A 23,959-nucleotide genomic window follows, 5' to 3' on the forward strand; every position below is an offset into this window, starting at 1 on the left:
CCCAAGCTCCTCATGGAGCTTGAGGGTGGGGAGGGAGGGGATGGCCTGAAGGTTTAATGTGGCCACATAAATCGTTCCCGAGATGGTGGGCTAGCACCTTAATGGTGCTGTGGTACCGGAGCGTACCGGATCTGTATCCGGCAAAGGACCATCACATCGATAACACTCCCCAAAGCCTTCGGGGAGCAACCTTATCGCTACAACAACAACAACAACAACAGAAATAATAGGAAATTAAATAAAGACTAAAAACTTGAAAATAAAATAATTTTAAAAAAAATTTTAGTTAAACGGTTTTATTGAAAACAATACTTACATGAAGTAATAATACTAAAAGCTAGAAAATAACTAGGTAGGTCCTAGGTACTAGTCATCACACTCCTCATCAATCTAGGGCGTTGATCAGACAATTAAATAAAAGCGTTGGACGCGTCAAATTTCTATTGACAGTCATAAGCAAGACCAACTGAACCTTAATCAGGTTATGCTACGCCTCACATTTTTAGAAATTTAACGCGCTTTTAGTATTATTATTACTTCATTTAAGTATTGTTTTCAATAAAACCGTTTAACTTAAATTTTTTTTTAAATTGTTTTATTTTCTCTGTGACTGCCCGACCTCATGAGGCTTCTATACACAGCCACGAAAAAAGGTGGCTTATATGGTAGTACGACACATGTATTCCCATACATATCATCAGAATTAGCCTAACGGGTTGTGGTCCGGCCCAAACCTCAAAAAACGTAAGAAAATCGGATTAGGATTCAGCGCATCAAAATGTAGGGAATATATGTGCCGCATTATTAGGTTCCTCTTTTCTATGTAGTTATGTAACTTATCGCTTTTAACTTATTTGAAGATCTGCTTTTCGAAATTTATTCAGGCTTGAAAATAATTAAATGCGTTCAACTCAAATACGAAAAGAAGGCGGGGTCTACCTACATCTTTATATTTTTATCTTTTAAATACAAGAACTAAAAATATATTAGATTGGTCTAATTTCGAAGTTCGTAAGTAAAAGTACACGTTTTGGAGGCAAACTTCCAATGTGGAAAATTCCTTTCTTGCTTAGGGATCAATCTGTTTAAAAAAACTTGCTTTGCTCCAATACTCAGCCAGAAGGTCTTGGGGAGTATTATCGATGTTGATGGTCCTTTGCCGTATGCAGATGTGGTACGTTCCGGTAATAAGCACGATTAAGGTACTAGCCCGACCATCTCGGGAATCCCCCAGCGGATTAGGGGGTCAGAATATACCCGTGGTAGGTATGCCTGTCGTAAGAAGCGACTAAAATACCAGATTCAAGGGGTTGTGTAGCGAAACCCTTTCATGTTGCCAGCGACGTATATAGCTTCTCCAAACCCAATTGTCAGCCTCACCTAGCCGTGGCGAATCCTGTTTCATTAACAGCCGAGGGGAGTGTCCTTATCGCTACAACAACAACAACCATTTCCGGAACGATTTGGTATGACCACATAAAACCTTCTAGGCTATAACGGCCTCCCACCCCCTAGATCCATGAGAAACTTGGGATCGCCAGGGCCTCGGCTGTTAAAGAAAGAGGATTCGCCACGGGTAGGTGAGGTTGACAATTGGGTTGGAGAAGCTATATATTGCGCTGGCAACCCCTTGAAAGGGTAGCGCTACAAACCCCTTGAATCAATTTGGTATTTTAGTTTAGTCGCCTTTTACGACAGGCATACCTGCCGCGGGTATATTCTAAACCCCCTAACCAGCTTGGGTGGATTGTCTCCTTAATTTATTACATACGCACACACACTCATACATACAATGAGTTCAACTTACATAAAATTATAATTTTTATGTAATAAATAATATATATATAAATTTAAGCGTGAAAAATTACATACTTCAATATTAAAATAACCATATCTATAGTTCACCAGTTGTTTGTGTTTTATTAAAGATATTTAATGATTTAAGTAACGCTTCCACAGATGGATCTCTTCCACGGAAACGTCGAAATACTTCAGCAGTTGGTACAGAACCTCCTAAAGCTAGGAATGTTTCTTTAAACCGTTGTCCAGTCGTAGCCATTTCAGCATTCGGTTTATCTGCAAACTCGGCGCTTATGTCAGCAGCTAAAATTTTTGAATAAAGATGACTAAATTGTGCTGCTGCCCAATCACCAGAGAAAATTTCTGTCATAGAACAAGGGTGTGCATCCTTTTTATCCAAAGGCATACAGTGATAAACTGGCCATAATTTCTTAACAACATCAAGCCAAAAGGCATCCGATCGATGTAATTCAATATCTAAATCTGCTATATATAACTCTTGACAAAGGTTATATCCTGCTAAACTTGTTTTTAACAAATGTATCTTTTGTAATGTATCATCGGGTAATGGCTCATTTGTTGCATAATGCTGAGATAACTGTTTAAGTATAGTTTTATTATCAAGAAAATTGCTCAATACATTGCCAGCAACCTGCGAAGCATCCCATTCGATATTTGATAGACCCGCCAAATCTGTATATGAGGCTTTCGTTAACAAATGCTGCAAAGCTGAACCGAACGTTTTGAATACCATTTTTAAATCATCGAAATTTAGTAAATAAGGTGCGCCCTGAGAGGGTTCAGTAAAATTAAATATAAGCGCACATAATGGTGTTAATTTAGCTGATGGATTACGATTGCGTATGCTCACCATCCAACCATTATTTTTTCCAAACTTATTCTCCTTGGAGTAGCAATCAATATAAAAACCAGCAATTGGTGCTATACCAGTACCTGGAGTTGAATCATTATCGAATACATCACAATATTTGACTGCCGGTTGCCACACTTCGACATTTTTGCGTTCAACAATGCGTATGTTGAAGAGAGTTTCACTGAGTTTTATAAGGCCATCGAAAACGTTGGATAATGGAAAATATTCGCGCAATTTTTCCTCATTTAATGAATCTTTGATAATTAAGTGTTTACGTTGCCAATATGCAACATCACATAAATCCAATTTATGTTTGAATCCGCTTTCTATAGCAAACTTTTGTAATTCGATGATTTCTGTTGATTGTGCAGGTCCAGCAAATTTCAATAGATCTGTGAAAATCTTTTTCAAATTATCGACATTTTTTACCATTTTGGTTTCCATTGACATGGCGGCGTAGTTGGGGTAACCTGCAAAGAAAAGTGTGTAATTAGAACTAAATATATGTGTTGATAAAAGACGGTGATTTTTATTAGGAGGATGTTAGCAATAATGAGTAAGCAGACCACCCATCGTCGCGGGGGTTGGGTATACGATGATTTCAGGTGATCATGTTGAAACATATTTACAGAACTTTTCAAGAAAGTTCTTTTTCAGCGGAATTTATAATAAATTGAAAAATTGCTCATGTTGTTGTTGTTGTTGTTGTAGCAGTGCTGAAAAATTGCTCGAATAAGACGCTTTTTGAATGTCTGAGACATTAGCTTTTTCCAATTGGTAGTCTATATCGTTACCTTAATTTACATCGCCTTTCGCCCTGAACGTAGGACCGACCGAACTCGTTGTTGTTGTTGTTGTAGCAATGCTCGCCCCACCTAATAGCCGCGACCGATCACAAATTGTCATCAATATCCTCTAACGGGAGTCCAAGGAAACTTGCCGTTTCAACAGGGGTGGACCATAAGGAAAGGGGCGTTGGTTCCACATTACAATTGAAGAGATGGTTGGTGTCATGTGGGGACACATTGCAAGCGGGGCATACATTTTGTATGTCGGGGTTGATTCTGGATAGGTAAGAGTTTAACCTGTTACAGTATCCAGAACGAAGGTGAGCAAGAGTGACACGCGTTTCCCTGGCGAGTATGCGGTCCTCTTCCGCAAGTTTTGGATAATTTTCGTTAAGTACTGGATTCACCGGGCAATTCCCGGCTTAAAGGTCCGACGCCTGTTTATGGAGTTCACCAAGGACCTGCTTGTGTTTTTTCACTTCATACGGCTGGGTTCTCAGGTGCCGTATTTCCTCAAAATGCTTACGGAGAAGACTCCTTAAGCCCCTAGGCGGTGCTGGTTCATCAATCAGATGTCTGTTGGGATGCCCAGGTTTCTGGGTATTCAACAGGAACTGTTTGGTCAGCATCTCATTTCTCTCCCTGATGGGGAGTATTCTCGCCTCATTATGCAGATGGTGTTCTGGGGACATAAGAAGACAGCCCGTGGCGATTCTGACAGCAGTATTTTGGCAGGCCTGTAGTTTCTTCCAGTGGGTGATTTTTAGGCTTGGCGACCATATGGGTGACGCGTAGCACGTAATCGGCTGGCTAATTGCTTTGTGTGTAGTCATGAGCGTTTCTTTATCTTTTCCCCAAGTACTGCCAGCGAGGGATTTGAGGATTTTGTTACGGCTCTGAATTCTCGGAACAATTGCGGCTGCGTGCTCACCAAAATGTAGATCCTGATCAAACGTCACACCCAAGATTTTGGGGTGTAGGACAGTCGGTAGCGTAGTGCCATCGACGTGGATGTTCAAAATGGTCGACATTTGGGGCGTCCATGTTGTAAATAAGGTCGCGGAAGATTTAGTCGGTGATAATGCCAGGTTTCGCGAGGCGAAAAAACTGGAGAGATCAGGGAGGTAGCCGTTTATTTTATTGCATAGCGCATCGATCTTTGGGCCTGGGCCTGTGGCCATTATTGTGCAGTCATCGGCGTAGGAAACGATTGTGACTCCTTCCGGTGGTGAAGGTAGCTTAGATATGTAGAAATTAAACAAAAGTGGGGATAGGACACCACCCTGTGGCACCCCCTGTTTAATTCTCCTTGGTTTTGATGTTTCGTTTCTAAATTGCACCGATGCCTGCCGACCACCCAGATAATTTGCGGTCCACCTTTTAAGACATGGGGGAAGGGTATACCTTTCCAGGTCCTGCAGTAACGAGCCATGGTTGACCGTATCAAAAGCTTTTGATAGGTCTAGCGCTACGAGTTCTGTTCTATGGTGGGGGTATTGATTTAAACCGCAATTTATCTGGGTGCTAATGGCATTTAGCGCGGTGGTAGTGCTATGGAGTTTTCTGAAGACATGCTGATGAGGGGCTAGCTGCAAATTTGCTTGGAAATAAGGGAGCAAAATGGCTTCAAGCGTCTTTGCCACTGGCGATAGGAGAGATATCGGACGATACGACTCACCTATGTTAGCTGGTTTCCCAGGCTTTAGTAGCGGGACCACCTTGGCCATTTTCCATTTCTCAGGTATGACAAAGGTGGAATGAGACAGATTGAAGACATGCGCCAAATATTTGAACCCCTCTTTCCCTAGGTTTTTAAGCATCGGCATGGCTATGCCGTCTGGGCCCACTGCTTTGGATGGTTTAGCACGACCAATGGCGTCCTCAACCTCTTTAGCGGTGATGGTGATTGGTGACGCGCTGAATTTGTGGTTATGTGCGCGTCTATTGGCTCTCAGTCTATCTTTGTCGACCGTAGGATGCATTATATATTGTCGGCAGAAAGCGCTCGCGCATTTTTTCGCGTCCGACAGCACTTTGTCGCCAAAGGCGATGGAAACTTTGTCTTTGTGCTTAGTCGGATTCGATAGGGACTTTACGGTGGACCACAGTTTACCCACACCGGTAGAGAGGTTACAACCTCTTAGGTGCTCCTCCCATTTCGCATGCTTGTGTTCATCTACAAGCAATCTGATGCGTTGGTTTATATCCCTTATTTGGGGGTCGCCTGGATCAAGCTGTCTTATAAGGTCACGTTCTCTCGCTAAGTTTGCGGGCTCCGCCGGGAAGTGGGGCCGGATTTCGGGAATTCTACCGGCGGGAATGAAATGTGCCGAGGCGGATTTAATGACCTTACGGAAGGCACGCTCCCCTTGGCGGGCATCAGTCGAGATAGGGAGGGCAGCTAGGCGGCTGTCTGTAAAGGATTTATATTCTTCCCACTTTCCTTTTTTGAAGCTTATGAAAGTGCGTTTTTCAGTGACGATGAAGTCGGCGTTACGCTCAAGCGAAATAAGTATGGGCAGGTGGTCGGATGCCAATGTTACCATCGGCTGCCAGTTGACGCAGTTTACGAGTTCTGCGGTCACGATTGAGATATCTGGCGAGCTGTGACAGCTTCCTACCATACGTGTGGGGGCGTCTCCGTTTATTGTGCAGAACGTCGTTTCTTCTATTTGATCCGCCAACATCTCACCCCTACTGTCCGCCCGCAAGTTTGAATGCCATAGATCATGATGGGCATTGAAATCGCCTAAGATAATGGGATTGTTGCCAGTGAGTAAGGCCCTGATATTAGGGCAGTATCCACTGGGCAACAGGTGGCAGGAGGGATGTAGATGTTGATGATTTCTAGGTTTGCATCGCCTGACCGGACAGATAGGCCTTGACGTTCTAAGACATTGTCCCTGCGGTCGATGCCAGGATCAAATATATAATATTGCACAGAGTGGTGTATGATAAACGCGAGACCGCCTCCATTTCCGCTCTCGCGGTCTTTCCTGTGGACGTTATACCCAGAGCAGGTCTGCAATGCAGATCTTGCTGTGAGTTTAGTCTCTTGAATCGCAGCAATGCGGATGTTGTGCCGCTTCATGAAATCGACTATCTCCGTAATCTTCCCAGTTAGTCCATTACAGTTTAACTGCAGAATTCTGAAGTGCATAAGGGGAGACGTCGCCACTCTGGGGGTAAGTGACGGGTGACTACGCCTGGGTTGGGGAAAGCCAGGACGCAATTGCTGTTGTGGCCCTAGGACTGGGCGTCCTTGGGCAAGCATTGGGGTACCCGGATGATTTGGGTTTGCGACCTGGCAACATGGCGCGATGAAACCCGTCGGGGGGTTGCCGTCGCGGAGACCAGAACATCTAGGGAAGTGGCACCACCCAAGGCAGGAGCTGCATTGGGCGGATGTCGCAAACATATATATTCTGTGCTGGCAAACGGTGCAAACGGAGGTAGGGACTAAGAGTCTGTTTCCCTGACCTACACGATTGCTGCCGGAAAAGAGGGGGGAGAATACGGGGGCAGGGGCTGTTGCTCAGCATTGCTTCCGACTCTACTACGAAGATTGTAGTTATGAGTGGTAGCAGCTGTTTGAGTTGTTGGCGCCGTGGGGCGCGAGCAGCAGCGGGTACTTGTTGTGGCTTGCTGAGCAGCGGGGCTGCTGGCAGGTAGTGGGGGGCGCTTAGACGTAGACTATGGGACGCCCTTGGGCGTGAACAGCAAGGAGCCACAAAAGATTTATAAAAGTTACGTGGACGTCGAGTTTTGGGATCAACCACTGTTCACACGAGACCCTTCTGCACTTCAGTCCTCCAAGGTCTTATTCCATTATTTGCTACTACCATCAAGATCTGTACCAATGGCGGCTCCATGCAGACTTACGCCAAACACTTCTGTGCACACCATTGTACCCTCCTACACACTAAAGTTTCAAAATTTATAATTCAATCGAAATTGTATTATAAATCATATACTTTAGCGGTAATGTATAGGTATATAAATTAAGCGCCATCCAATTTAAGGGCTAGTTGCTTCGGCAGGTGAGTTGTTACACACTCCTTAGCGGATTACGACTTCCATGTCCACCGTCCTGCTTCCATGACCACTGTCCTGCGAGTTGGGGGTCCACCACATTCCCCCAGCGGGTTAGGGGGTCAGAATATACCCGCGGTAGGTATGCCTGTCGAAAGAGGCGACTAACCAGATTCAAGGGGCTGTGTAGCGCAACCCTTCAGGTTGCCAGCGCAATATACAGCTTCTCTAAACCCAATTGTAAACCTCACCTATCCGCGGCGAATCCTGTTTCACTAACAGACGAGGCTCTGGAGACCGCAAACTCCTCATGGTACTTGGGGTGTGGAGGGAGGGATGGCCTGAAGGTTTAATGTGGCGGATCTGTATCCGGCAAAGAACCATCATATCGATAACACTCCCCAAAGCCTTCGACAGCAACAACAAAAACCCTTATTTGCAAAGGGCTCTAACCGATATTAAAAATGAATCTTTTTTATTAAAGATGCATCACATGCCAATGCCATTGACTGAAAAACTGTCAAAGTGCTAGTGATTGAACTCCTTCGAAACGGCTCGTCCGATTCTCATGAAATTTTGTGAGCATATTGAGTAGGTCTGAGAATCGGATCTTATATATTTTCCATACCCCAAAATGGTAAGGGTGGTCCACCAATTAATTTTTTTATGCACATTTTTTTGTTTTTGTTTCAAACAGCTTTCAAAAATACATACAACCCTTATGGGTGGTGGAGGTAGGAATGCGGGTTGGAGGCCAGAACCGGGACTGGGACTAGGCGTGGGAAAAAGGGATGAAGAAGAATAAAGAGCTAGAGATAAAAAACTTAGGAAGGAGGAAGACACTGAGAAAGAGATAGAGAGAGTGGGATAGATGGAGCGGGGAGGAAGGAGAGGGAGCTAGAAAGAAAAGAAGGAATGGAAAAGGTGCAGAGGTAGAAAGAGAAGAAGAGAGTGGAGTGAATAAAAGGATAAAAAAGGGGAGAGGGGGAGAGTTAGAGGTAAAAACTTATTAAAATTTGTGCAGCTGGTGCAGCTGGACAAAAGCAGAACATCGTCTTCTGGATCTGCTGTTGTTGTTGTTGTAGCAGTGCTTCGCCCCATCCAATAGGTGCGACCGACCACAAATTGTCATCAATATCCTCTAACAGGAGTCCAAGCAAATTGCAGTTTCAACAGGGGTACACCATAATGAGAGGGGTGTTAGAGGCGTTGGTTCCACATTACAATTAAAGAGATGGCTCATCAATCAGATGTCTGCTGGGATACCCAGGTTTCTGGGTATTCAACAGAACTGTTTGGTTAGCATTTAATTTCTCTCCCTAATGTGGAGTATTCTCGCCTCATTATGTAGGTGGTGTTCTGGGGACATAACAGGGCGACGTGGCGGTTCTGAAGGCAGTATTTTGGCAGGCCTGTAGATTCTTCCAGTGAATAGTTTTAAGGCTTGGCGACCATATAGGGGACGCGTAGCATGCAATCGGCTGGCCAATTGCTTGGTATGTGGTAATGAGCGTTTCTTTGTCTTTTCCCCAAGTACTGCTAGCAAGAGATTTGACGATTTTATTAACGTGCGTAAAGCTGGCAGACCCAAATGCTCAAAAATAAGTTTAAGTTCTTTGAGAATTAGGTGCATTTTAGGTGCTATTTAGGGCCACAAAAGATAATTTAGGTGCTCATTTGGTTTTCGAGATATTCGCAAAAAAGTGTGGGTCTGCTAGGTTAACGTCAAGCTAGCAGACCCACAACTTAAATTTCATTTTATTTTAAATAAAAACTATATAAAAATTAGGAGCTATTTAGGTGCTTTTTAGGGCCACAAAAGATAATTTAGGTTTTCTTTAGTTTTCGACATATTCGCAATAAAGTGTGGGTTCTGCTAGGTTAACGCCAAACTAGCAGACCCACAACTTAAATTTCATTTTATTTTAAATAAAAAATATACCAAAATTAGGAGCTATTTAGGTGCTTTTTAGGGCCACAAAAGATAATTTAGGTTTTCATTTAGTTACCGAGATATTCGCAAAAAAGTGTCGGTCTGCTAGGTTAACGTCAAACTAGCAGACCCACAACTTAAATTTCATTTTATTTTAAATAAAAAATATACCAAAATTAGGAGCTATTTAGGTGCTTTTTAGGGCCACAAAAGATAATTTAGGTTTTCATTTAGTTACCGAGATATTCGCAAAAAAGTGTGGGTCTGCTAGGTTAACGTCAAGCTAGCAGACCCACAATTTAAATTTCATTTTATTTTAAATAAAAAATATATCAAAATTAGGAGCTATTTAGGTGCTTTTTAGGGCCACAAAAGATAATTTAGGTTTTCATTTAGTTTTCGACATATTCGCAATAAAGTGTGGGCTCTGCTATGTTAACGTCAAGCTAGCAGACCCACAACTTAAATTTCATTTTATTTAAATAAAAAATATATCAAAATTAGGAGCTATTTAGGTGCTTTTTAGGGCCACAAAAGATAATTTATGTTTTCATTTAGTTTTCGAGGTATTCGCAAAAAAGTGTGGATCTGATAATTTAGGTTTTCATTTCGTTTTCGAGATATTCGCAAAAGTGTGGGTCTGCTAGGTTAACGTCAAGCTAGCAGACCCACAACTTAAATTTCATTTTATTTTAAATAAAAAATAGATCAAAATTAGGAGCTATTTAGGCGCTTTTTAGGGCCACAAAATATAATTTAGGTTTTCATTTTGTTTTCGAGATATTCGCAAAAAGGTGTGGGTCTGCTAGGTTAACGTCAAGCTAGCAGACCCACAACTTAAACTTCATTTTATTTTAAATAAAAAATATACCAAAATTAGGAGCTATTTAGGTGCTTTTTAGGGCCACAAAAGATAATTTAGGTTTTCATTTAGTTACCGAGATATTCGCAAAAAAGTGTGGGTCTGCTAGGTTAACGTCAAGCTAGCAGACCCACAATTTAAATTTCATTTTATTTTAAATAAAAAATATATCAAAATTAGGAGATATTTAGGTGCTTTTTAGGGCCACAAAAGATAATTTAGGTTTTCATTTAGTTTTCGACATATTCGCAATAAAGTGTGGGTCTGCTAGGTTAACGTCAAGCTAGCAGACCCACAACTTAAATTTCATTTTATTTTAAATAAAAAATATATCAAAATTAGGAGCTATTTAGGTGCTTTTTAGGGCCACAAAAGATAATTTAGGTTTTCATTTTGTTTTCGAGATATTCGCAAAAAGGTGTGGGTCTGCTAGGTTAACGTCAAGCTAGCAGACCCACAACTTAAATTTCATTTCATTTTAAATAAAAAATATATCAAAATTTGGAGCTATTTAGGTGCTTTTTAGGGCCACAAAAGATAATTTAGGTTTTCATTTTGTTTTCGAGATATTCGCAAAAAGGTGTGGGTCTGCTAGGTTAACGTCAAGCTAGCAGACCCACAACTTAAATTTCATTTCATTTTAAATAAAAAATATATCAAAATTAGGAGCTATTTAGGTGCTTTTTAGGGCCACAAAAGATAATTTAGGTTTTCATTTAGTTTTCGACATATTCGAAATAAAGTGTGGGTCTGCTAGGTTAACGTCAAGCTAGCAGATCCACAACTTAAATTTCATTTTATTTTAAATAAAAAATATACCAAAATTTGGAGCTATTTAGGTGCTTTTCAGGGCCACAAAAGATAATTTAGGTTTTCATTTAGTTACCGAGATATTCGCAAAAAAGTGTGGGTCTGCTAGGTTAACGTCAAGCTAGCAGACCCACAACTTAAATTTCATTTTATTTTAAATAAAAAATATATCAAAATTAGGAGCTATTTAGGTGCTTTTTAGGGCCACAAAAGATAATTTAGGTTTTCATTTAGTTTTCGACATATTCGAAATAAAGTGTGGGTCTGCTAGGTTAACGTCAAGCTAGCAGACCCACAACTTAAATTTCATTTTATTTTAAATAAAAAATATACCAAAATTAGGAGCTATTTAGGTGCTTTTTAGGGCCACAAAAGATAATTTAGGTTTTCATTTCGTTTTCGAGATATTCGCAAAAGTGTGGGTCTGCTAGGTTAACGTCAAGCTAGCAGACCCACAACTTAAATTTCATTTTATTTTAAATAAAAAATATATCAACATTAGGAGCTATTTAGGCGCTTTTTAGGGCCACAAAATATAATTTAGGTTTTCATTTCGTTTTCGAGATATTCGCAAAAAGGTGTGGGTCTGCTAGGTTAACGTCAAGCTAGCAGACCCACAACTTAAATTTCATTTTATTTTAAATAAAAAATATACCAAAATTAGGAGCTATTTAGGTGCTTTTTAGGGCCACAAAAGATAATTTAGGTTTTCATTTAGTTACCGAGATATTCGCAAAAAAGTGTGGGTCTGCTAGGTTAACGTCAATCTAGCATACCCACAATTTAAATTTCATTTTATTTTAAATAAAAAATATATCAAAATTAGGAGCTATTTAGGTGCTTTTTAGGGACACAAAAGATAATTTAGGTTTTCATTTCGTTTTCGAGATATTCGCAAAAGTGTGGGTCTGCTAGGTTAACGTCAAGCTAGCAGACCCACAACTTAAATTTCATTTTATTTTAAATAAAAAATATATCAAAATTAGGAGCTATTTAGGCGCTTTTTACGGCCACAAAATATAATTTAGGTTTTCATTTCGTTTTCGAGATATTCGCAAAAAGGTGTGGGTCTGCTAGGTTAACGTCAAGCTAGCAGACCCACAACTTAAATTTCATTTTATTTTAAATAAAAAATATACCAAAATTAGGAGCTATTTAGGTGCTTTTTAGGGCCACAAAAGATAATTTAGGTTTTCATTTAGTTACCGAGATATTCGCAAAAAAGTGTGGGTCTGCTAGGTTAACGTCAATCTAGCATACCCACAATTTAAATTTCATTTTATTTTAAATAAAAAATATATCAAAATTAGGAGCTATTTAGGTGCTTTTTAGGGCCACAAAAGATAATTTAGGTTTTCATTTCGTTTTCGAGATATTCGCAAAAGTGTGGGTCTGCTAGGTTAACGTCAAGCTAGCAGACCCACAACTTAAATTTCATTTTATTTTAAATAAAAAATATATCAAAATTAGGAGCTATTTAGGCGCTTTTTACGGCCACAAAATATAATTTAGGTTTTCATTTCGTTTTCGAGATATTCGCAAAAAGGTGTGGGTCTGCTAGGTTAACGTCAAGCTAGCAGACCCACAACTTAAATTTCATTTTATTTTAAATAAAAAATATACCAAAATTAGGAGCTATTTAGGTGCTTTTTAGGGCCACAAAAGATAATTTAGGTTTTCATTTCGTTTTCGAGATATTCGCAAAAAGGTGTGGGTCTGCTAGGTTAACGTCAAGCTAGCAGACCCACAACTTAAATTTCATTTTATTTTAAATAAAAAATATACCAAAATTAGGAGCTATTTAGGTGCTTTTTAGGGCCACAAAAGATAATTTAGGTTTTCATTTCGTTTTCGAGATATTCGCAAAAAGTGTGGGTCTGCTAGGTTAACGTCAATCTAGCATACCCACAATTTAAATTTCATTTTATTTTAAATAAAAAATATATCAAAATTAGGAGCTATTTAGGTGCTTTTTAGGGACACAAAAGATAATTTAGGTTTTCATTTCGTTTTCGAGATATTCGCAAAAGTGTGGGTCTGCTAGGTTAACGTCAAGCTAGCAGACCCACAACTTAAATTTCATTTTATTTTAAATAAAAAATATATCAAAATTAGGAGCTATTTAGGCGCTTTTTACGGCCACAAAATATAATTTAGGTTTTCATTTCGTTTTCGAGATATTCGCAAAAAGGTGTGGGTCTGCTAGGTTAACGTCAAGCTAGCAGACCCACAACTTAAATTTCATTTTATTTTAAATAAAAAATATACCAAAATTAGGAGCTATTTAGGTGCTTTTTAGGGCCACAAAAGATAATTTAGGTTTTCATTTAGTTACCGAGATATTCGCAAAAAAGTGTGGGTCTGCTAGGTTAACGTCAATCTAGCATACCCACAATTTAAATTTCATTTTATTTTAAATAAAAAATATATCAAAATTAGGAGCTATTTAGGCGCTTTTTAGGGCCACAAAATATAATTTAGGTTTTCATTTCGTTTTCGAGATATTCGCAAAAAGGTGTGGGTCTGCTAGGTTAACGTCAAGCTAGCAGACCCACAACTTAAATTTCATTTTATTTTAAATAAAAAATATACCAAAATTAGGAGCTATTTAGGTGCTTTTTAGGGCCACAAAAGATAATTTAGGTTTTCATTTAGTTACCGAGATATTCGCAAAAAAGTGTGGGTCTGCTAGGTTAACGTCAATCTAGCATACCCACAATTTAAATTTCATTTTATTTTAAATAAAAAATATATCAAAATTAGGAGCTATTTAGGTGCTTTTTAGGGCCACAAAAGATAATTTAGGTTTTCATTTCGTTTTCGAGATATTCGCAAAAGTGTGGGTCTGCTAGGTTAACGTCAAGCTAGCAGACCCACAACTTAAATTTCATTTTATTTTAAATAAAAAATATATCAAAATTAGGAGCTATTTAGGCGCTTTTTACGGCCACAAAATATAATTTAGGTTTTCATTTCGTTTTCGAGATATTCGCAAAAAGGTGTGGGTCTGCTAGGTTAACGTCAAGCTAGCAGACCCACAACTTAAATTTCATTTTATTTTAAATAAAAAATATACCAAAATTAGGAGCTATTTAGGTGCTTTTTAGGGCCACAAAAGATAATTTAGGTTTTCATTTAGTTACCGAAATATTCGCAAAAAAGTGTGGGTCTGCTAGGTTAACGTCAATCTAGCATACCCACAATTTAAATTTCATTTTATTTTAAATAAAAAATATACCAAAATTAAGAGCTATTTAGGTGCTTTTTAGGGCCACAAAAGATAATTTAGGTTTTCTTTTAGTTTTCGACATATTCGCAATAAAGTGTGGGTCTGCTAGGTTAACGTCAAGCTAGCAGACCCACAACTTAAATTTCATTTTATTTTAAATAAAAAATATATCAAAATTAGGAGCTACTGAGGTGCTTTTAGGGCCACAAAATATAATTTAGGTTTTCATTTCGTTTTCGAGATATTCGCAAAAAGGTGTGGGTCTGCTAGGTTAACGTCAAGCTAGCAGACCCACAATTTAAATTTCATTTTTTTTTTTTAATAAAAAGTATATCAAAATCAGGAGCTATTTAGATGCTTTTTAGGGCCACAAAAGATAATTTAGGTTTTCATTTCGTTTTCGAGATATTCGCAAAAAAGTGTGGGTCTGCTAGGTTAACGTCAAGCTAGCAGACCCACAACTTAAATTTCATTTTATTTTAAATAAAAAGTATATCAAAACATGTAAGGAAGGCTAAGTTCGGGTGTAACCGAACATTACATACTCAGTTGAGAGCTGTGGAGACAAAGTAAGGGAAAATCACCATGTTGTAAAAAGAACCTAGGGTAACCCTGGAATGTGTTTGTATGACATGTGTATCAAATGGAAGGTATTAAAGAGTATTTTAAGAGGAAGTGGGCCATAGTTCTATAGATGGACGCCATTTAGGGATACCGCCATAAAGGTGGACCAGGCCTGACTCTAGAATTTGTTTGTACGATATGGGTATCAAATGAAATGTGTTAATGATAATTTTGAAAGGGAGTGGGCCTAAGTTCTATAGGTGGACGCATTTTCGAGATATCGCCATAAAGGTGGACCAAGGGTGACTCTAGAATTTATTTTGTACGATATGGGTATCAAATGAAAGGTGGTAATGACTATTTTAAAAGGGAATGGGCCTTAGTTCTATAGATGGACGCCGTTTCGAGATATCGCCATAAAGATGGACCAGGGGTGACTCTAGAATTTGTTTGTACGATATGGGTATCAAACGAAAGGTGTTAATAAGTGTTTTAAAAGGGAGTGGGCCTTAGTTCTATAGGTGGACGCCTTTTCGGAATATCGTTATAAAAGTGGACCAGGGGTGACTCTAAAATGCGTTTGTACAATATGGGTATCAAGTGAAAGGTGTTAATGAGTATCTTAAAAGGACGTGGGCCTTAGTTCTATAGGTGGACGCCTTTTCGAAATATCGCCATAAAGGTGGACCAGGGGTGACTCTAGAATTTGTTTGTACTATATGGGTATCAAATGAAAGGTGTTAATGAGTATTTTATAAGGGAGTGGGCCTTAGTTCTATAGGTGGACGCCTTTTCGGAATATCGTTATAAAAGTGGACCAGGGGTGACTCTAGAATGCGTTTGTACAATATGGGTATCAAGTGAAAGGTGTTAATGAGTATTTTAAAAGGGCGTGGGTCTTAGTTCTATAGGTGGATGCCTTTTCGATATATCGCCATAAACGTGGACCAGGGGTGAATCTAGAATTTGTTTGTACGATATGGGTATCAAATGAAAGGTGTTAATGAGTATTTTAAAAGGGCGTAGGCCTTAGTTCTATAGGTGGATGCCTTTTCGAGATATCGCCATAAACGTGGGCCAGGGGTGACTCTAGAATTTGTTTGTACGATATGGGTATCAAATGAAAGGTGTTAATGAGTATCTTAAAAGGACGTGGGCCTTAGTTCTATAGGTGGACGCCTTTTCGAAATATCGCCATAAAGGTGGACCAGGGGCGACTATAGAATTTGTTTGTACGATATGGGTATCAAATGAAAGGTGTTAATGAGTATCTTAAAAGGACGTGGGCCTTAGTTCTATAGGTGGACGCCTTTTCGAAATATCGCCATAAAGGTGGACCAGGGGTGACTCTAGAATTTGTTTGTACTATATGGGTATCAAACGAAAGGTGTTATTAAGTGTTTTAAAAGGAAGTGGGCTTTAATTCTATAGGTGGACGCCTTTTCGGAATATCGTTATAAAAGTGGACCAGGGGTGACTCTAGAATGCGTTTGTACAATATGGGTATCAAATGAAAGGTGTTAATGATTATTTTAAAAGGGCGTGGGCCTTAGTTCTATAGGTGGACGCCTTTTCGAAATATCGCCATAAAGGTGGACCAGGGGCGACTCTAGAATTTGTTTTTACGATATGGGTATCAAATGAAAGGTGTTAATGGGTATTTTAAAAAAGAGTGGGCCTTAGTTCTATAGGTGGACGCCTTTTCGAAATATCGCTATAAAGGTGGACCAGGGGTGACTCTAGAATTTGTTTGTACTATATGAGTATCAAACGAAAGGTGTTAATAAGTGTTTTAAAAGGGAGTGGGCTTTAGTTCTATAGGTGGACGCCTTTTCGGAATATCGTTATAAAAGTGGACCAGGGGTGACTCTAGAATGCGTTTGTACAATATGGGTATCAAATGAAAGGTGTTAATGAGTATTTTAAAAGTGCGTGGGCCTTAGTTCTATAGGTGGACGCCTTTTCCAAATATCGCCGAAAAGGTGGACCAGGGGCGACTCTAGAATTTGTTTGTACGATATGGGTATCAAATGAAAGGTGTTAATGAGTATTTTAAAAAGGAGTGGGCCTTAGTTCTATGTGTGGACGCCTTTTCGAAATATCGCCATAAAGGTGGGCCAGGGGTGACTCTAGAATTTTTTCGTACGATATGGGTATCAAATGAAAGGTGTTAATGAGTATTTTAAAAAGGAGAGGGCCTTAGTTCTATATGTGGACGCCTTTTCGAGATATCGCCATAAACGTGGACCAGGGGTGACTCTAGAATGCGTTTGTACGATATGGGTATCAAATTAAAGGTATTAATGAGGGTTTTAAAAGGGAGTGGCCCTTAGTTGTATATGTGCAGGCGTTTTCGAGATATCTACCAAAATGTGGACCAGTGTGATCCAGAACATCATCTGTCGGGTACCGCTAATTTATTTATATATGTTGGTGGGGCACAAAAGCCTTTTTTAATGCCCTTCGATGAAATGAAAAGAACGACCTTTCATTTGCAATATTGAAAATGTTTATTACTTAAAACCGCGGTTATATACGTGTGATCATATCAAGAGTTGGACTGTAATTGTTACAAAAGGTAAAGAATGTGAGTAGGAAGAAGAAATTAGTTGTTTGTACACTTGTGTGTATGTACGTATGCATGTACATATGTAGAAACGTAGCCAGCTATAACTTTCAAGTTGACCTAGCGGGACATTATTAGTAAATGTAAGTGATTGTTGTTGGGCCCAAATGGCATGATTTTTATTTTTTATGTGGAGGCGAGGTGGATGTCACGCGCAAGAGGGTGCTGTGGGTGCATTTGACGGTGGCGATGAAAGAGTGCAATTGGAACTCCATTCCAAGAGAGCGAGTGCGAGATGATAACGAATATGCGAGAATTTGTGGGTGATGGTGTAGATGGTCGACCAACGATGAAAATGGGTGTGACAATAGCGACGACATTAAAGTGTGAAAATTGTAGCGATTATACCATTTGGCAAATTATATTGTTTTATTGCGAAAAACCTTGCGCTCGAACATCCTCCCCCCCTTGAAAGTATTGCTTTCAATAGATTAGTCCTGTTCTGATGGGGGTTCAATTGGCAGCTTACAAATCTTGGAAATAGCTCGCTTGTGAGTTCCATCTGCAGTCTTTATTACAACGACTCTTACCATTCCGTCATCACCTGCAATGGTATCGATGACGCGCCCCAATGGCCATTATAATGGTGGGGTGTTCTCATCCTTAATTAGAACCAAATCATTTTTTCTTAAGGTGGTTCGCACTGTTTGCCATTTCGTTCGCACTTGCAGCTCCTTTAAATATTCAGCTTGCCATCGCCTCCAAAATTGTTGCTGTAAGGCCTGAACAACTTGATACCTTTTTAGTTTGCCCATATTAATTTGTAATAATGATGGCTCTGGGACAGCGGTAAGACTTCGACCAACCAAGAAATGTGCAGGAGTTAAGGCACGAAGATCATCTGGGCCAGTTGACAATGGCGTGAGAGGCCTACTGTTGATCATAGCAAACCATGAAGTCCTCAACTGTATTGATGTGCTGTTGCGATTTGAGCTATGCCAGCATTTCGCTAAGTTCAAGATTCGCCCCTACGAAGTTTGTGGCATTATCGGAAAAAATAGTATGGCATTTGCCACGACGGGCGATAAAGCGTTTTAAAGCAGCTATGAATGCCATGGTTGTCAAGTTAGGAACTAGCTCCATGTGCACTGCCTTTGTTGTAAAACATATTAACACAGCGATGTATACCTTAACGGGAGCTTTACCTCGTATTTGCTGTGTGATGAGGAATGGGCCGCAATAATCAATCCCTGTTATTGCAAATGGATATGATTGTTCAACTCGCTCTCGTGGAAGTGCTCCCATTACTTGTTCCTGAAGATTTGGCTTATTGCGGTAGCATAAAATGCAGTGGTGTACTACGCACCTTATTACGCTCCGAGCGTTTATGATCCAGTAATTTTCTCTTATAATGCTGAGTAACGTTTGGCACCCAGCATGTAAATTACGACGATGAAGGTGTTCGACGATGGTGCGAGTGAATGGATGTGACTTTGGTAGTACAATGGGGTGCTTAGAATTGAATGAAAGCGACGAATTGGAAATTCTCCCCCCAACACGAATTATATGGTTGTGTAGAAATGGTGAAAGTTGCTTTAAACTAGAACGCGGACTTATGCTCCCTTTCTGCAGCGCTTTGTATTCGTTAGGAAAAGAACGATGCTGCATGTAGCGAAGAATTGACATTAAGGCACCTTCCAGTTCTGGTGTAGTGATTGGGCCAGACCCAACTGGAATTTTTCGAAGTTTGTTGATGAACCGTTTTACGTAAGCGAATACTCGAAGAAGCTTGAAATAATTATTAACGAACTTGTGATCAGCGATGATATCTTCAGCTGGAGTTACTACAAGTGTGTGATGTTGCTTTCGTTGTTCTGGCATGTTGATGATAGCCTTCAGTGGACTAAATGGCCACTGCTGTTCTTGTAGTTGAATAAATTTAGGTCCGTGAAACCAAAACTGAGTGTTTATAAGATTGTTCACTGTGACCCCTCGCGAAACCAAGTCAGCGGGATTTTCGGAAGAGGATACATGACGCCACGTATAATTTGAAGTGAGCTGCTGGATCTTGGCTACCCTATTAGCTACAAATGTAGCCCAACGCGATGGTTCACCCTGTAGCCACCATAGAACTATGGTGGAATCAGACCAGCAGTAAACGTTGCATGCGGTTACATTGAGAGTGGTTACCAATGATTCCAGTTGTTCTGCTAAAAGGAGCGCCGCACATAACTCTAATTTTGGCAAGGTTGTCTCCTTGGTGGGCGCCACTCTTGACTTGGCAGCTATTAGGGATGATTGTGTGGATCCATAAGCGTTAGATACAGCATAGATACAAGCCCCGTAGGCCTTGATGCTCGCATCTGCAAAGGCATGTAAAACAGTATTAGAATCAAAGGATACGAACCTTGGTACATGTATTTTTTCGATGAAGGTGAGTTGATTACATATATCTTCCCATTGTGTTTGGACGGTCAAAGGTACACTTTCGTCCCAAGTTAGACGCAATTTCCACAAATCTTGCATCATGATTTTACAAGGGACGATGATGGGGTTTATGAGGCCCAGTGGGTCGAAGAAGCTGGCTATTTGCGATAGTATCGTGCGCTTACTGGCCTTCGAAGCGCGCTTATGAGGTGTATATGAGAAAAAGAAGCAATCAGTCGTGGGCGACCACCTTAATCTTAAGGTTTTAATGTAGTCTATATTATCAACTTCTATTACTGGCTCCTTGTCGGTGTCTAGTATGTCGTCGATAATGCTCTGATGATTTGCTGCAAATTTTCGAAGAGGAAATCCACCCTTCGCAAGTAAATCGATGATTTCTCGCTTTACAGTTTTGACTTCTTCGATGGTGGCACCTCCTGTCATCAGATTGTCTACATAAAAGTCCCGAAGCGTTACAGCCGCTCCAATTTTGTGGGTTGACATATTGTCAAAGGCCAATTGTTGGAGACATCTCACGGCCAAAAAGGGAGCACAGCTGGTCCCGTATGTTACCGTTTTCAGCTGATAGGTGGTTACTGGTTCAGTCGAAGAGTTTCGCCATAGTATGCATTGCCACTTCGCATCTCTTTCATCAACAATAATTTGCCGATACATTTTAGTAATGTCGGCCATAAAAACATAACGATGTGTGCGGAAGCGAAGCAGAATTGTAAATATACTGTCTTGTATTGTTGGGCCTACTCGCAGAATTTGATTGAGAGCGACTCCGTTTGCTGTACGGCAAGAGGCGTCGAACACTACACGCAACCTTGTAGTTGAACTGTCTTCTTTGCTAACGCAGTGGTGAGGGATGTACGTACCTACCTTAATTGCCGCATCGTTGGATGAGACCGCGACCATATGCCCTAAATCGATGTACTCTTGCATGAATTTCTTATATTCAACCTAAAACGGACTATTTGTCAACATTCGTTTTTCCACCGACAGAAATCGACGATGAGCGATGTCATAAGATGGCCCTAAATTACTAGGGCTCATGGAAAAAGGAAGACGCACAATCAATTTGTTCGTGTCGAGATATCGTGTTGTTGTTTTCGTGTAGTAGTTTTCGCACTCTTGCTCCTCGATGGTGGGCGTTGTTAATTTATTATTATATTTGTCTTCCAATTTCCAAAACCTTTCTAAGAGAGCGTCTAATGCAGGTTGCGTAGGAACAATAAACGAGGTAGAGCTTGTTGTATTTGATGGAGACGGTGAAACTAACGACGATGAACCTGTTAACGAAGATGATGTGACTGTCACTGGCATGCATAATGACATGGCTGACGATGATGACGCCTTTGAAGGTGCGGACGACGATGAATGTGTTATGGATCCAGCTACAATCCAACCCAGCTGCGTTTTCTGTAGCGTCGGCATCTGATTACTTAGTTTTATTTGGCCAACAGAGAGCATGTCATAAAACACGCCAGCTCCAATAAGAATGTCAATGGGTTCAGGATTATTAAATTGGGGGTCCGCAAGATTGATATTTTTGGGAATCTCCCATGTGTTAATATTAAAGCGCTGTTGTGGCTGGTTTGACGAAATAGATGGCAAGACCATGGCCTCTAATATTGCAGAAAAACCAGAATGCAATGATTCAAATTTAAATGTTACGATGTTGTGCGCCCTTGTACAAACAGTACCAATTCCACTTATTTCCAGATTTGCTTTGGTGCGGGGAAGCTTGAGTATTTGAGCCATGTGCTCTGTCAGGAAATTTAGCTGAGAGGCTGAATCAAGCAGTGCTCGCGCAGTTACAGTAGTATAGTGCAAGTTGTTCAGCTGAACTAAAGCTGTGGCCAGAATAACGTCGCTATTAAAGTTGTGAATGTGAAGGGTAGTTGCAGATGGATTCGTCACTTCGTTTGTTGGTAGGTGACGATGCAACAGTGTGTGGTGACTGACCTTACAGTATTGACATCTTTTGGAGGATGGACAGTTGCTTGAGGAGTGGTTTGCGCCCAAGCAATTTAGACAGAGATGCTTTCGCTTCGCAAGTAAAAAACGCGCCATTTGATCGAGCGCCATGAATTTGCTCCAGTTAAACGCGTTGTGACTCGTTTGCTCGTCGCACAGGTTGCACTTGTTGGGTTGACTTGATATAAGACTGGTGTGTGATTTCAGTGCTTTTTGATTTCTTGAAGATGATAAAGGTGTTCCCTTTGCTGATGTATGTGAGGGAGTTCGGCTGGCTTCGATGATATTGAAACTCTGACAGCGACGCTCTAGAAATCTAGCTAGATCGTCCCAAGAAGGCATTTTAAATTACGCAGTTGTATTGCTCCATTTCGTAGCAACTTCGTCTTCCCACTTGGTTTGAGTGGTTTCGTCAAGCTTGGCCGTAAGCATATATAGAACTATGCCATCCGCTATCTGTGGGGTTGATGCTAACGATTGCATTGCACGTAGGCTGCCGTTGACAGTATCGATAAATTCTCGAAGAGTGGAGGATGATGGCTTCGTAACACGTTGAATTTCGAAAATTCTCCTCAAATGTGATTGAAATATTAAACATTTGTTGTCATACCGTGCAGTGAGTAGCTCGATAGCCTTGCGATAATTGACGGCTGTAACCTCCAAGGCCTGCACCAGACGGGCCGCCTTATCGGTTAAGCATGATCGAAGATATTGAAATTTTTCGATCTCTGATAATTCGTTATTGGTGTGAACGAGTACTGAAAACATATCGAAAAAGTCTAACCAGTCTGCATGTAAGCCAGAAAATTTTGGTAATTGCAGCTTTGGTAGATGGGACTTTGAATGTGATGTTGACGGTAAGATACGGGTGCTACTTAATGTTTCAGGTTCAGCAGCACGAAGAAGAGCGAGCCGTTCCATAATGGCTGATTTAACAACAAAATACGCTGTTTCGCACGTGTTGCGATGCGCACCTTCTAACTCGGATTCATCCAGTTCTTCTAAGTGAGACTGAATCGCTTCGAAATTATCAAGTTGGCGCTGCAAAATTTCGAGTTTGACCTTGAGCATCGACTCAGGCATTGTATTTAACTCCGCTAAATTCGCTCGAGAATTTTCCATGCGTTCCAACATAAGTTCTCGCTGGCGAACCTTAACGCGGATGTTGTTCGACACAGCTGGCCGTGGTGGCGTTGATTCGTCATCTCCATCTCCGTGTTCCGACATTGTTAAAACTTTATTTTCAATGATGAGCCGGTATTTAGTATCCGGCTCGAAGGACCTTTTTGGTGGGGCACAAAAGCCTTTTTTAATGCCCTTCGATGAAATGAAAAGAACGACCTTTCATTTGCAATATTGAAAATGTTTATTACTTAAAACCGCGGTTATATACGTGTGATCATATCAAGAGTTGGACTGTAATTGTTACAAAAGGTAAAGAATGTGAGTAGGAAGAAGAAATTAGTTGTTTGTACACTTGTGTGTATGTACGTATGCATGTACATATGTAGAAACGTAGCCAGCTATAACTTTCAAGTTGACCTAGCGGGACATTATTAGTAAATGTAAGTGATTGTTGTTGGGCCCAAATGGCATGATTTTTATTTTTTATGTGGAGGCGAGGTGGATGTCACGCGCAAGAGTGTGCTGTGGGTGCATTTGACGGTGGCGATGAAAGAGTGCAATTGGAACTCCATTACAAGAGAGCGAGTGCGAGATGATAACGAATATGCGAGAATTTGTGGGTGATGGTGTAGATGGTCGACAAACGATGAAAATGGGTGTGACAATAGCGACGACATTAAAGTGTGAAAATTGTAGCGATTATACCATGTGGCAAATTATATTGTTTTATTACGAAAAACCTTGCGCTCGAACATATGTAATACGACGAACAGTATTCCTTCCAAGATTCAAAGGGCTTTTGATTTCGCCCTGCAAAACTTTTTCATTTTATTCTACTTAATATGGTAGGTGTCACACCCATTTTACAAAGTTTTTTCTAAAGTTATATTTTGCGTCAATATACCAATACAATTACCATGTTTCGTTCCTTTTTTCGTATTTGGTATATAATTATGGCATTTTTTC

The 23,959-nt window shown here is 40.3% G+C and overlaps 1 protein-coding gene across 1 annotated transcript in view; it reads right to left on the reverse strand.

Moving 5' to 3' along the window:
* Positions 1 to 248: 248 nt before the first annotated feature.
* The window catches only part of LOC137237705 (uncharacterized), a 31,951-nt gene continuing 8,240 nt past the window's right edge, over positions 249 to 23,959 (reverse strand). Inside the window, exon 3 of the mRNA XM_067761753.1 lies at positions 249 to 3,144. Coding sequence (XP_067617854.1) covers positions 1,895 to 3,144 — 1,250 coding nt within the window. The 3' untranslated portion in view covers positions 249 to 1,894. The remainder of the gene's footprint in view (positions 3,145 to 23,959) is intronic.

Source organism: Eurosta solidaginis, chromosome 1, assembly GCF_040869045.1.
Source record: "Eurosta solidaginis isolate ZX-2024a chromosome 1, ASM4086904v1, whole genome shotgun sequence".
NCBI lineage: Eukaryota > Metazoa > Arthropoda > Insecta > Diptera > Tephritidae > Eurosta > Eurosta solidaginis.